The sequence below is a fragment of the Pseudonaja textilis genome, chromosome 1 (assembly GCF_049901715.1).
Source record: "Pseudonaja textilis isolate UNSWEBS1 chromosome 1, rPseTex1.2, whole genome shotgun sequence".
NCBI lineage: Eukaryota > Metazoa > Chordata > Lepidosauria > Squamata > Elapidae > Pseudonaja > Pseudonaja textilis.
The window spans coordinates 187,394,618-187,409,055 of NC_141990.1; the positions used below are offsets into that span (position 1 = coordinate 187,394,618).

Here is a 14,438-nt window from a genome sequence, read left to right on the forward strand (position 1 = left end):
TCACAAGAACAATGCACAATCATTGGCCTCCCCTAAACAGTACCACAGAGTTTCTTTGGGAATCAGCTCTGAAAATGATGGGTTTCTAAATGCTATTTGAGGAAAAGGCGTAATTAACATTTAGAAATTATTGACCAAAGCGTTTTCTAGGTTTGAATATGCTGTACTATCCCACTGAAAAGGTAAGTAGGTAGGTAGGTGGGAAGGGAGGGAGGATTTACAGTCAATGATTCATACTTATAACAGCCATAAGTAGAGAAATATTGCAGACTCACTTTCGTAGCTTCATTTGCCAGCTTGACATTATCCGCAGCAGAAATGCCAATTCTAGCTCTGACCAAAATGTCTAGATAGCTCATTTTATAGAATTCCTATAGGGTAGTAAAAGAAGCTTTGTTTAGAACAAATACAAGAACTCAGTTCAAATCTGTGTAAGACAAGTTTATGAAACCTACCTCTAGGAAGGTGCTATTCCACAACCTTGAGCGCAATACTACTACAGCTTTACTATCTAAGCCTTGCAAGGAACATGTTATGTTGACGCAGTTTGCCTCTTCATTGCAATCCTGCAAGTAATACACAGAAAGCTTTCAAAAAAACTCTTTAACTCAAAAGCAGATATACAATCTTTTTTTTGGCAAGGTTCATGTAGTCCTATGACACAACAAGCTTTTATTTTTCCAAAACAAATGGAAAGACATTGATAGAGTAATCCTAAAATGAGAAGAAGGAGGACATATGTATGAAGAAAAAAACATAAGTTTTTTTATCTTATTTTCCTTGTTGAGTTTCTTATGGCCCACGTCATGTTATGGGTTCCAGTGAATGTGAAATTCACTTCAGGTATTCATGGATGGCATAATTTTGTTGCTTGCTCAGGAATTTACAGAGCAGGAATACTTCCAAGTTCTTTGCATTCTGTTGTTGCACATCCCATTTTATCCAACCATGAAGACCACCAACATCAAAGAGGCAAGAATGGCAGGGCTTTCCATGGTCACAAGGAGGCCTAGGAAAATCACTTCATTTCTTGGAATGTTCTCATTAGAACCAAGGGATTGCAGCCACAGAGGTCACAAGTTTATTTTAGTGCTACTGCTCTAATTACCTGGTTGGATAAAGCCCAACTTTCATTAATTTCACTAAAGAATAAATTCAATAAATGTGTATGCACATGTACATGAAGAAGGCTGGGGGGTTATTTTCATAAAACACTGTCCATGTCTTTCTATCTTTCTGCCTTTTTTTTTCAAATTTACCAATGGCTTATTTATTTATTTTGTCTCTTCGAGTCAGTCTTGACCCCTGGCAATTGCTTAGACAGGTCTCTGCAGTTTTCTTAGCAAGATTTTTGGAAGTGATCTGCCCTTGATGCTTTCTTAAGAGCTGAGCAAAAGTGACTGGTGCAAGGTCACCCAGTTGACTTCACACTAAGGCAAAACTAGAACTTGCCATCACCTGGCTTCTAACCCAGCAACTTTTAACCATTACATCAAACTGGCTCACTCCAAATGGCTATAGGGAGCCTTTACATGCTTTCTTATGTTTCAAGTTGACACCGACTAGAATTTAGTTTTCAATCAATCTTTAATCTTTAACACTGTATGGACTAATCTGAGAAAAAATATGCCACCATGAAACTATGCACCTTTAAGATGCCTGCAAACTCTTTGGGGTGTTTGCAAATTTTAAATATGGGTGTTTTAAATATGCTAAGTATAGTTTAATATGTGTACTTGACAATAGACTGCATTTAGTAGACTCTGAATTCCAAAGAAACAAAGCAAGTGAGGTGTTCCTGTTATTTTAGAACATATGTCTTATTTCTGGTTCCAAAAATAAACATTGAGGGGGAAGTTGACAAGGCAATTTGTCACTGGTTAAACAAGTGCTTACCAATGTCTTATACTTTCTTTCTTTAAACAAAGAAAAGCTTTGGCTACCCTCTGTCTGCTTCTCTGCAACTTCACGTTTTATCCGTGCATTTTGAGATCGCTAGAAATATGAACAGACATACAAAAATGGTTAACATAAAAGCATGCTGCAGATAATTAAAAAATAAAGAGAAACAACTGTTTAAGGCAACTTTTACTATTGAATTCTGTAGCCAAGTTCACAAGTTTTTATTAAGTTTCCATCTCAATATAGTTTTCAAAAGTCTGTGAGTGCTAAGGCAGGGTAAACAACAACAAAAAAGTACCATGCCATTGTGACATAAGCTATATTCATTTCAGACATGGGACACGTTCTTTCAGGTAGCTCAATCCTGGGTTATGAAGAGCTTAGCAAATTCTGCTTTAGGTCCACTAGGACCAAAGAAATAACTATACTGGTAGCATATAAATATGTTGTTGTGTGTTTACTTGCCACAAGCAGGAAGATGGAACTTGTTGGGATGGGGGCTGCTTAATGGAATGCATACAGAATTTATAAAGCAAGGAGTATGAAAATTCCACAGGTTATTTATGCATTGGTATGGTTTTCCTCAAGGAAAAGGAAGGAAAACTTTTCTATTCATTTCTCCATTTCTAACTCTAACAGATACTGTATGGTATCCTTTCCCGCATTCCAGAAATTTGTTTTTATTTTATTTGTATTGTATCTTTATTTTACAAACAACTCAAGGTGGCAACATATATCCTCCTAATTTTCGCTACAAGAACAACCCTGTGAGGTGGGTTGGGCTGAGAGAGTGACTGGCCCAAGGTCACCCAGCTGGCTTTCTTGGCTAAGGAAGGACTAGAACTCACAGTCTCCCGCTTTCTAAACAGGTCCCTTAACTACTAAACCAAACTAGCTCATTCTTGCCATTGAGATACAAAGGCAAGACTATGTGTGTGAACTTTCAAGTTTATTTGTTACCCCTCCGCCCCCCAAAAAAGCAAATAATCTTTTTTCATACATTTCAATTTTGTGAAATATCAGCAGGACTTGCCAAAATAGCGTGCCAAGGAAACAAACACACATCCTCAGGTGTTTCATTCTTTATTCAAGAAGCCAAGATCAAGCTAACCCAATCACCAATCCCTTATAAACACCACAGAACAGCCATTTTAATTGAAAAATATGCAGTCACACTCATTTACCTGAACATTCAAAAGGTTTATTTCATTTTGAGGAGTACACTGTAATTCTCCTAATTCCTTTGAATGAATGGAAACCAAATAGAGCAACCACTTGCCTCCTCTCAGTTCTTTCGGCCACATAATTTCCAAGAAAGCTGTACCAAATGTTTTCAGTGGTTTACCTAAGTTCGTGATCTGACAGAAACAAAATACATGCATTTGGTCATATTAATTCGTAGATGACACCCTTAAAAAACTACCATGCAAATATTAAATTTACCATGAATGTGTTTCCTTTTTACTTATTATGGCAAGATAGTATAAAACTCTCGTTTCAGCCTTCTTCAGTACAAATCTTTTCCAAATGTCTAGGTCAGGTTGAAGTTAAGTTGCTCAACTTCCAATACAATCACGTACAGTGTGAGTTGTGATACATGACCCATTTATTTTGCTTGCATCTTTGATTTTGAAAAAAATCTAACAGAACCAAAATCACTTGAATGTATGATTTTTAAAACAATTCTGTTTTATATAAGCAGCTTGAGGGCAAGTGAGTCCTGGGGACTAGGAACAACTGAAATTAGTATTTCTAGTGATTCCTATGGCTGATAAACACCATTAGTTTGGTTAGTGCTCCTTCTGTTTATGGAACAGGACTCTGACCCATCAAAGATTCCTGCTGATGGAAGGAAGTTCCTATAACTCTTTGCGTCACTCCCCATTCCTTTTTCTTAAGTCCAACAATTGTCTGGAGCAGGTTTATTATAAGGTACCATCAGTGGTGGGATTCAAATAATTTAACAACCAGTTCTCTGCCCTAATAATTTCTTCCAACAACCAATTCACCAAACTTCTCAACCGGTGATGCGAACTGGTTGAATCCCACCACTGGGTACCATGGACCAAAATGGGGAAAAAATGTCTCTCCTTTTTCATTACTATTGTGAGAATCCTGTGGTGATTGTTCCTATCATGGGAATTTAAAATCTAAGTCAATACATTCCCACAATATTTACTATGGAATGAGCTCTCATCTCATTCAGATTCTTTCTTTTCTTCTCTCTTTTTTCTCTTTAACAGAAGGTGTAAACTACCAATTAAATAGACTCAATGCAGTGTTGATGCACTCCCTAAAGATGGACATTTTAAAGATGGAAAAATCACTCTGCTAAACAAATAATTCCCTCAACACTGTCAAACTATTTACTAAGTCTGCATTACTATTACTATTAATCCTCCCATCCTTTCTTTCATCCATCTCCTCCTACTTATGACTGTATGACTTAAGTTTGTTGCTTGTATTCCAACGATTTTTATTGACTGTTTCCTAGTATGATTTGATTGCTTATTGTACCCTATGACTATCATTGTCGTACCTTATCATTCTTGACAAATGTATCTTTTCTTTTATGTACACTGAGAGCATATGCACCAAGACAAATTCCTTGTGTATCCAATCACACTTGGCCAATAAAGAATTATATCTATCTATGTATTCTATTTGCATTATTTACAAATGTTTTGGGTAAATGCAATTAATTAGAAGACCTAAGAACATATCAAAAACCACCCACCTATCAAGAGATGATTATTAATTAAAATAAACATAGCTTTTTAATGCTCGAAGGTATTATTTCTCAATCACTAAACAATCTGGGGTATTTCCTCATCCCTACCCCTTCAAATATTTCTCAGGAATATGCAGTTAATGATACATCTAAAAGATGTGAAATAGTTTGAATATAAAATGCAGTGGTACAAAGTCAATTTTTTTTATCTGTTTTTACGCATCCAACTTTACTGGTTGATTTCAAGCAGTGATATAGCTATATGCACTGTTGAACATCTGTGCATTGCGTTTTGCCAGAAAAGCAAAGGCTAACTTCTTCCTAGTGAGGATCTTTTAAAAAATGCAAGACTATGTATAAAATTTCAAGTTTATTTGATCACCAAAAAAAGGAAATAACCTTTTTTTCATGTATGCCAACTTACCCTGAATTCATATTCAATTAAACTACCGATCTCATGTTCAGATTTCATTGCACTTTCCCCAATAATATTACCTCCAAAATACACCTGGGAAGGTTTAGCAACCCTGTTGTAAAAAAAAATACAAATATATGAAAATGACCTTTAAAAGGGACAGTTTCTGGCACTGATTTCTAAAGGACACTTACCCTGTAAGTGATAAAAGCAGTTCAATAACAACTTTAGCTTTCGCAGTAATTGGTTTCAAATTAGTCTGATTGCTTGTCCTGCAACAAAAATGTAAGAAAAGGATACTGTCAGGGAATAGTTAATTATTTTTATGTCATAAATGTAGATGTGTTCACAACCTATTTCATAGCCAAATCAAAGTATTAGAAACAGAGTAGGAAACTTGATGAATCCAGTTTTAAAAAAAGATCTTACGTTTCCAGTTTCAAATTGATATCCAGCTCTTTCGTATCGACATTAACCTTGGTTGTACTTAAAATCACATAAAATGTAACCTAAGAAAAGGAATAAAAAGAGTGATTACACTATATTGCAGGCATAAATCTTATATGCCATAACTGGTTTATTTGCTGGGATTGATTACAATCAGAGAGACATAACTGATGTACTGGCGACAGTGTCTTATTTGTTACTGAAATTTACTAAAGCCAATGTTTTAGCAAGAAGTTTTACAGCAAGCATTGTATAATTTCTAGCTTTTTACATTATGTATGCTCTCCCCCACCTTCTCACTTTTTGCTAAAAGATGCCCCTTCTTTTTTAATATTACTTTTATGACTTCTACGATAAATAGGAAATAAGGAGTAGCTGCTTTGCTTAATTTTTGATACGTTTGATTATACAAATAAATATGGTTCCACTTTAATTTTTAAACTTAGTCATTTAATGAGGGGATAGTATGCAGGTAATCCTGGACTTACATCCATTCATTTACAGAGCAGCCAAAGTTACAGTGGACTTGAAAAAAGTGAATAATGCCCAGTTCTCACATTTATGACCATTAGCGGATCCCTACAGTCATGTCATCAAATTACAAGTGCTTGGCAACCAGCATGTATTTACGATGGTTGCAGCATCACAGGGTTCTGGGGATGTCATTTGCAACCAGAGATCTTCTAACAAGCAAAATCAATAAGGGAAGTGAGATTCAGTTAACGAACACATGATCATTAAGCTACGGTTATTCACACAGCAAAAGGGTTGTAAAATGGAGCATGACTCACCTAACAACTGCCTTGCTTAGCAATGGAAATCTTGGGCTTAATTATGGTCGGTAAGTCAAGGACTACCTGTACTTCACCTATCAGAAATGTAGAGCACCCTGATTTTCAGTCATCCCATTATCTGAGAAGCAATAGCACTTAGACTTACACACTGCTTCACAGTGCTTTTACAGCCTTCTCTAAGCGGTTTATAGAGTCAGCATATTGCCCTCAGCTATCTAGGTCCTCATTTTACCGACCTCGGAAGGATGGAAGGCTGAGTCGACCTTGAGCCGTTCAAAATCGAACTGCCAAATTGCAGGCAGTCGGCAGACAGCAGAAGTAGCCTGCAGTACTGCATTCTAACCACCGCGCCACCCCGTCTCATAAAAGAAACCACACTTACGGTAGAATTTCTTTTGAAAGGATTTCCGAGTTCACAGTCCACTTGAGAACCATTTGGATTAGCACCACAGGAGACAAGTTTTTCCTGAATTAATTAAAAAAACAACAACAACTGCATCAAGCCAAAATTTAAGTGAAACCACAGTATCTTTGAACATCCTCATCAATTGGTGGAATGATTTACCGGAAAGCTCTTCCACTCCCTGTAAGTAGAATAAGTCAAGCTGTCTGGAAAGGTTGCTATAAGTTTTGCCTCATGAGCATCTTCGCCATCTTTCAGGGGGTCCATGGCACTGGAAGGATTATTGGTCACTGTGATTTCAAGGGCGATCTCTTTCTGGTCTTTGAGAACAAGCACCGGAACATTGTTTTCCCTGGAGAAATAGAACAGAGTCACATCACTGAGAACTGGAGAGTAAAAGTGTGAGTACCACGTTCTTACTAATTCCTTCTGTAGACTTACATGGGGAAATAGGCAAATTTGTCCTCGTTTCCCTCTTTGGTGCAAAATCTGTAGTGCATCTTCAAATTGCTGTGGCATACGTTGTCTGATCCACAGCCTTCTTTCAGAAACTGCACCTAAGAAAGAATACAAGTTCAACGGTTTGATATGATAAAAATCAAGAGGAAGGAGGCTGTTCTAATTTATTGTATATACACCACATGTTAACATGAGCAGCAATCAGGTGTCTCATTATATGCAACCATAAATAGGAAAATAAATAGGAAAATAATTCAGACTCAATATCAAATCTATCACTCCTGTCACATTGTGTTGCATCCACAGAAAGCTACCTTCAGTTCTTCCTGTCCTATTTTTTTTCATCTCCACAAACAAGTATCTTTGCTACTCTACCAGGATGGGATAAGACCCACTTCCCTCTTTGTGCTTTATTTCATTAATGTTTAGATCCAGGAACAGGACAGGTGAACTGTATTGTCTCAACCAGGGGTCACCAAACTTGGCAATTTTGCTCCTGATTTGAGGGCTTCAACTCTCAGAATTCCCCTACCGGCATGGCTGGCTGAGGAATTCTGGGAGTTGAAGTCCACAAGTCTTAAACTTGCCAAGTTTACAAACCTCTGCTGTAGCCCATCAACAATTCTCATTACTAAGAAGTCAACGTTCCATTCATCAGGAGCAAAGGGGCTGCCTTGTATTTGAACCAGCATTTAAAGCTCAGGAACAGGTATTTCACAACTCTTAGCAGTACAAAATTATTGGAAGAAAGGTACAGAGCCATCTGTCTATGGCGGGGGTCAGCAACATGCGATTCCAGAGCTGCAGGCGGCTCTTTGGTCCCTCTCCTGCAGCTCCCTGTCAGATGATACCACCACTAGTTTGGCCCCGCCCCTTGCCCTCCCCTCACAGTCACTCCTTGCCTGCCCTGACAGCAGCAGGTGGCAACTCGTTCTGTATTCCAGAGCAGGAGCGAAGCACCCCTCTACTTGCCTCTTTTTCCAGACTTTCTTGGTGCTGTGCACACCACAGACACTGGGGGAGATGCGCAACTTTCTCCACTCTGAGGCACTGGCTGGGCCAGCTGCAGCCGATGTTCCATGTTGTAATGGGCTCCAAGAGGAGGAGCGGACACCGTTTCCCCCGTTGTGAAGCGTGCTAAATATAAGTGTGCTGCGCAAGGCGCTGCAAGAGAAGCAAGCAGGCCATGGAGGCAGCGAGAGCAGTAGCGTCAGTGTCTCGGGGCGAAGAGGAAGACATGCATCTCCCCATATTCCTCTTGCTGCCTCCATGGCCTGCCTGCTGCTCTTGCAGCGCTTTGCACAGTGCACTTAAATTTAGCGCGCTTCTCAATGGGGGAGATGGCATCACCTCCTCTTCCTGGAGCCCATTACGACGTGGAGCATCGGCTGCAGCTGGCCCAGCCAGTGTCTTGGGGCAGAGAGAAAGTCACACGTCTCCCCAATGTATGTAGCATCAAGAAGGACCGGAAGAAGGGGCAAGTAGAGGGATGCTTTGTTCCCGCTCTGGAATAGGGAACGAGTCTCCATCTGCCGCCTTCTCAGGCGAGGAGGGAGTGAGTGGGAGGGGAAGGTGAGGGGCGGGGCCAGCCGCTGGAGGATTCAGTGACAGGAAGCCACAGCAGGGGGATTTATCTGGGAAACCTGAAATGATTTCAACTTCTTGATTTAAACCATATGGTAAAAAGCACCCAAAGAAGAAGAAAGAACAACATCAGAAAAAAAACCCCAACAACTCCACCCCTCACTTGTTTTTGGAAATGGTTCAAGAGGAAACACACACAAGAGAGGGAGCTATGAGAGAGAGTGGAGGAGAGAGAGGAGATGAGAGAGAGAGACACACATACACACAGATACCTGTTTCCCAGAGAAAATAAATTACTGGGAGCCACACAACCTGGGTAGGCGTGGCGGGAGGTCATGTGATTGGGTGGGAGTGAGTGACATCAAGTTGGCCACATCCACCCAGGTTTTGTGGCTCCTGGTGTTTTCTTTTCTGTGGGAAATGGGTCCTTTGGGCTCTTTGAATGTTTAAGGTTGCAGACCCCTGGTCTATGGGAAGAGGAACATAATTTAATGTGCCATTTTATCATCTCCAACAAGGGAAGGAAGATCTACTTTTCATTCCCAATGCTTGTAACCTTCTTGACAATTAACTTACAGTATATTGGCACTGACTGACATTATTGAGGTAATATTTCCTTTCTTTAATAGATTTTCTAATGATGGTATAGCATAATAAGACTCTTATAGATGTCTAGCATAAAGATTCAAGTAAATAACTTACCTCTGAATGCATGGTGTCGGGCTCATCAGCGTTCAGAATTGGAGTAAGATCTGGCAGTGACCTTCCTTGTCTTCTTCTGGGTTTTATTGAGCTCTCAGGGGTATGAAGTGCAATTTTAAGAGATACAGGAATTGGACGTAATTTATCTTTGATTTTTTCCTAAGAAATAAGAGAGGGCTTTCTGATTAATATATGGAATTCACTCCAACTGGGTCCAAACCTACTAACACATACAAGGACGCGGTGGCTCATGGGACGCAGTGGCTCATGGGACGCAGTGGCTCAGTGGCTAAGACGCTGAGCTTGTCGATCAGAAAGGTCGGCAGATCGAATCCTTAGCACCTCATAGCAGAGCGAGCTCCCGTTTCTTGTCCCAGCTTCTGCCAACCTAGCACTTTGAAAGCACGTAAAAACGCAAGTAGAAAAATAGGGACCACTTTGGTGGAAAGGTAACATTGCTCCACGCGCCTTTAGCGTTTCGTCATGCCAACCACATGACCACGGAGACGTCTTCGGACAGCACTGGCACTTTGGTTTTGTAACGGAGATGAGCACTACCCCCTAGAGCCAGAAATGACTAGCACGTATGTGTGAGGGGAACCTTTACTTTTACCTAACACATACTACCACAAAACTGGAATATAATGCTATTTGTTTATTCATTCAAGTAAGCAATTTATAGGCTACACAACTTCCAAGGATTCTGGGTGTCCTTCAATTAAACAGTTTTTAAAATTAAAATACAAAAATACAAACGATGGATTGTCCAACAACAGCATATAACTCAAATCCTTGTCAAGTCTGAGTTCCATCTTCACTTTATCCCAAAGCTTGAGAGAATCGCCCAGTTCTTTTAAAATTCCTGAATATCATCAGGGTGGGTGCAATTTAGATCAATTAGATGTTTTCAATGCCCCCAATTCAAGTGTCATTTTAAAGTAAAGACATCCTCACCCCAATTTTAAAGAGCTGGTACACAGTGTAAGATATAATGAATTGCATGTCTCCTAAAATTATATAAAGGCTCACATGCTAAACTGAAGTTAAACACAGAAACCAACATTATTTTATTTAGCTTCCTCTCTGTTATATCTGGGAGGATGGTTCAAGAACGGAGGCAAGACTCAGATAGTAACTAAAGCTCTTTATTTGTGACTTCAGATCTGAGCAACTAAACCCAGCCACAGCAGCCCCTTTTATAGAGCTGGCTGTGGCTAGGCAGCCAATGAAGGCGATTTGAGTTTGCCGCTCTTGGCAGGGCCAATCGCGGCAGCCCGTTTACTGGCCAATCGCATCAGTCTATGGCGACCAATCACGATCGGCTTTCAGCGGGCCAATCAGATTTGCAGGCTACGAGCCTGCTAGTCCGGAACACTCTCCCTTTTCATCCTTAATGCAAATAGAGACCATACCCTCCAGAACTTTTCCAGCACCCCATAATAGTGGAAGCTTCTTCCAGGAGCTTCCATTATGTGCAGGACTAGTGCTACTAAACTTTATAGTGGAGTATACGACACGTGTAGAGTTCTATGGCAAATGCAACAAAAAATTCAAGACTGAAATATTCTGATCCTGAAATATCTCATCCATCTTTACCAGAATGACTTCATTTCAATCAGAAAAGGCCATTTTGAAGGATAACCAACTTTGGTAGTATAAGTAGCCCTCGACTTACAACCACAATTGAGCCCAACATTTATGTTGTTAAGTGAGACATTTGTTGAGTGATTTTGCCCCATTTTACAACCTTTCTTGCCACATTGGTTAAGTGAATCACTGGAGCTGATAAGTTAGTAACATGGTTGTTAAGTGAAACTGGCTTCCCCATGGACTTCGCTTGTCAGAAGGTCGAAAAAAGGGATCACGTGACCCCAGGACACTGCGACCGTCATAAATATGAACCAGTTGCCAAGCATCCAAATTTTGATGTTACCATGGGGATGCCGCAAATGGCCATAAGTGTGAAAAATGGTCATAACTCCCTTTTTTCAGTGCCATTGTAACTTTGAACAGTCACTAAATGAACTGCTGTAAGTTGAGGACTACTGTACTGGAACAATATTGTAGGCATTCTGGTGAGGTTAGACCATTCTGACCTTGACCTCTACTGAAATCTTTAATGCAAGAAGTGGGCAAGCCTTCCAGATTTTTGTGACAATAATACCAATAATCCAGGTAAGTTTCCTGAGAGGGATGGGAGTTGGAGTCCAAGATAGCTGGAGAAATTCAAGCTGTTTCCCCCTGCAGCAGTTACTATGGCTTTCATTTGAGGCCTGTGATTGGCAAGCTGGCCATCTGTGATGTCTCCTTTGGATGACTGACTCTTCCTTAGATGATGAGCTCATTCCTGACATGTCAGAAACTGAGTTAATTAATGACTCTGGAACTGAAAGAGATTTACAGGGGCTTTGGCTAGGGACAATTTGTAGGTCAATGAAGAAGAGGAGCTGCCTTCCGTGTTGGATCCGAGAGCACCCAGGCCGATAAAAGACAAGAGCAAAGGAGATCTGCCAGATTACTTGGGAGAAGGCCCCATCCGTCATAATGGGCTGCACTGGAAAGCTATTTATCACAGCAGGCAGAGGGAGGCATTGGAACATGTTTGGTTTATGGCTGCGTGTTTGTTCATGCTTCTTGTCTGACTTTGCGCTTTGGGGATGCGGAACTTCTCTTGCCAAGTGAGCTCTCATGGATGTGCTTTCAGTTTGTTTGGTGGACTTACTTGTTAGAGCAACTTTCTATTGTTTTATGGACTATTTGGCCATTGCCCTGTGGACTAATCTTGGCCTACTTGTGGCTGGATCTATTTGGGATAGTTCTCAGGCTGGATGAAGGGAACTGCTGGGAGTATTAATGAACTCTTTAGAACAACACATGGGGCAGTGCACCATCCCTATACTCATGTTGGGCTTGATCCAACTATAACCTGAAAATGAGAGGCCTACAACAATTGTAGCTCTTTTTTTTAAATCATCATACCTCTAATTCAAGCCTGCTATTCACACACTCTTCCATCTTCTGTCTTTTCAGAATTACACTTCCGCTAAATGGAACAGAGGAAGGCTTAGTAAAATGTACTCTTGGTGGCAAGCCTGATTTCTTCCTCTCATGATCTGCTTCAAACGTATAGTCCAAAACTGGAGAAAGGAGAAGCGTGAAAGAAAAAAGAAAAAAAAAACACTTGGCAATAGTAAGGCTAAGAGATACAGCACAATAAAAATTGCACTCCCTCCAAGCTGCGTCTGGGAAGAAAACCACTCCACATGGTTAGCCAACTATCCAAATACTTTTGTTTTGAAAAGTGTCCTTGGAAATTATACTATAATTTGTTTTATGATATAGTCTTGTGCTTATCCCAATTGCTATATTTGAACGCATTGGCACAATGAGTTAATTCAGCCACGTGATGGTTGACAATCTCAAGAATTATGGTAGTGATGTGATGTGACTTTTGTTTACAAAGGAATCAAACAGAAAAGCAAAAAGAGTGCCAGTGCTCTGCAGCCTTAACTGTTTTAACCCAACTTTGGTACAGGGTGAGGTGGGTGGGCATTAAGAATAAATAAATGAATGAATGAAACAGAACATATTTTTCTTTAAGTAGGCATTCAATTCAATCCATTTTGAAGACTGTTCCTAAATTTCAGATCTTTCAGACTCAAGAGGCCAAATTCTGGCAACCGTGAGCCGAGACACATCCAGACTATCCAGACTGGACAATCTAGATTGGCTTCTTTTTCTTTCTTCAAATTCAGCTGAAAGACAAGATTGATCTACAAAGAAAAAGAAAACAGCCATGGAGAAAACTCCTGCTAGGCTGATGTTTCTCTGCGGTGACCTTGCAGTGTATTCACATACACAAAGAAGACAGGATGAGAACGCTAAATTTCTGAAATCATCCACAAAAGTAATAAGGATGCTTTAAAAAAATTCAAGACTCTCAACTGGAGCTTGACTTTTTGATACTGTATTATTTGTGTTGGTGATTTGTTTGCTTGACAACAATATGGAAGTGATTTGCCCTGCCTTCTTCTGTGTTTTACTTCCCATTGTAAGTTACAGTCTTGGGATTTCCTGGTGGTCGTTTATCTAAGTACTAACAAGGCCAGAAACTATTTAGTTTTTTTTCCCCAAGATCAACAATGTGCTATCTTCTAGGACAATAATGATAGACAATTATTATTATAAAAACTTACTTATTTCTTGATTGAATTTACTCTCACTGGCTGTATATTCGAAACATGATCTAATGTTCAGGCTGCAAAAGTTCAAGAGGATAAAAGTGATTTTAAAAAGCGAGTTCTATATAACTCTTAAAAGTTGTAGGAAACTCAAGAAGGAAGGACCTCTTTCTGAGAGTCCTTCCTCTTATATTGGACTCTCAGACACATTTTAGATAGCTCAATATTGTCAGTTGTCCTAAACAGCACAGTTTTGCACAAGGCCTGAGTTCTTTAGAAGCTAATTAAATAATGTACAAAGTCTCCTCTCTCTTGGAAAGCTTCCACATTGCGACTTTATCCTTGCTAGCCTCAGGAAACTGAAATAAAATTAGCATGGAGCTGCAAGCTCCATCAGGGAGAGAAAATGTTGGCTATGTGTCTCGATCTGCACCCGAGCACAGAATTCCAATTAAGCATTGAAACTTCCTGACTCTGCTGCACCACACATTTCTTATTCTAACTCTACCAACAAGTCAGCACTGAGGAGAATAAGGAAACAGAACAGTCCTTTGTTTGCCTTGCTCTCTCCTTCTGGACTAAGGCTGGATTTTATTCAGCTCTTTCTAGAGATGCTAGTGCAGGAATCTGATACGAAGCACATGCTCTACAACAGAGGTAGGACCATCCTTAATGAAGGGGTGATGTATTTATTCTGTGCAACCAACTTCTGAAAGAAACATCCTAAAAATATTAATGGGCTAATTGAATACCCCTATGACGATACGTTACACTGAGATATGACTAAAGTTCCACATAAACCACTTAAATGTAAATTCTT

General features: G+C 39.8%; 1 protein-coding gene across 1 annotated transcript in view; it reads right to left on the reverse strand.

Annotated features, from left to right (window-relative positions):
* The window catches only part of ITGA6 (integrin subunit alpha 6), a 65,339-nt gene that overhangs the window by 8,581 nt on the left and 42,320 nt on the right, over positions 1 to 14,438 (reverse strand). Inside the window, exons 11-23 of the mRNA XM_026697052.2 lie at positions 13,634 to 13,695; positions 12,417 to 12,574; positions 9,438 to 9,596; positions 7,134 to 7,249; positions 6,855 to 7,044; positions 6,672 to 6,755; positions 5,478 to 5,557; positions 5,243 to 5,320; positions 5,058 to 5,160; positions 3,087 to 3,260; positions 1,897 to 1,995; positions 456 to 566; positions 276 to 371 (exon numbers count right to left, since the gene is read on the reverse strand). Coding sequence (XP_026552837.2) covers positions 276 to 371; positions 456 to 566; positions 1,897 to 1,995; positions 3,087 to 3,260; positions 5,058 to 5,160; positions 5,243 to 5,320; positions 5,478 to 5,557; positions 6,672 to 6,755; positions 6,855 to 7,044; positions 7,134 to 7,249; positions 9,438 to 9,596; positions 12,417 to 12,574; positions 13,634 to 13,695 — 1,510 coding nt within the window. The remainder of the gene's footprint in view (positions 1 to 275; positions 372 to 455; positions 567 to 1,896; positions 1,996 to 3,086; positions 3,261 to 5,057; positions 5,161 to 5,242; positions 5,321 to 5,477; positions 5,558 to 6,671; positions 6,756 to 6,854; positions 7,045 to 7,133; positions 7,250 to 9,437; positions 9,597 to 12,416; positions 12,575 to 13,633; positions 13,696 to 14,438) is intronic.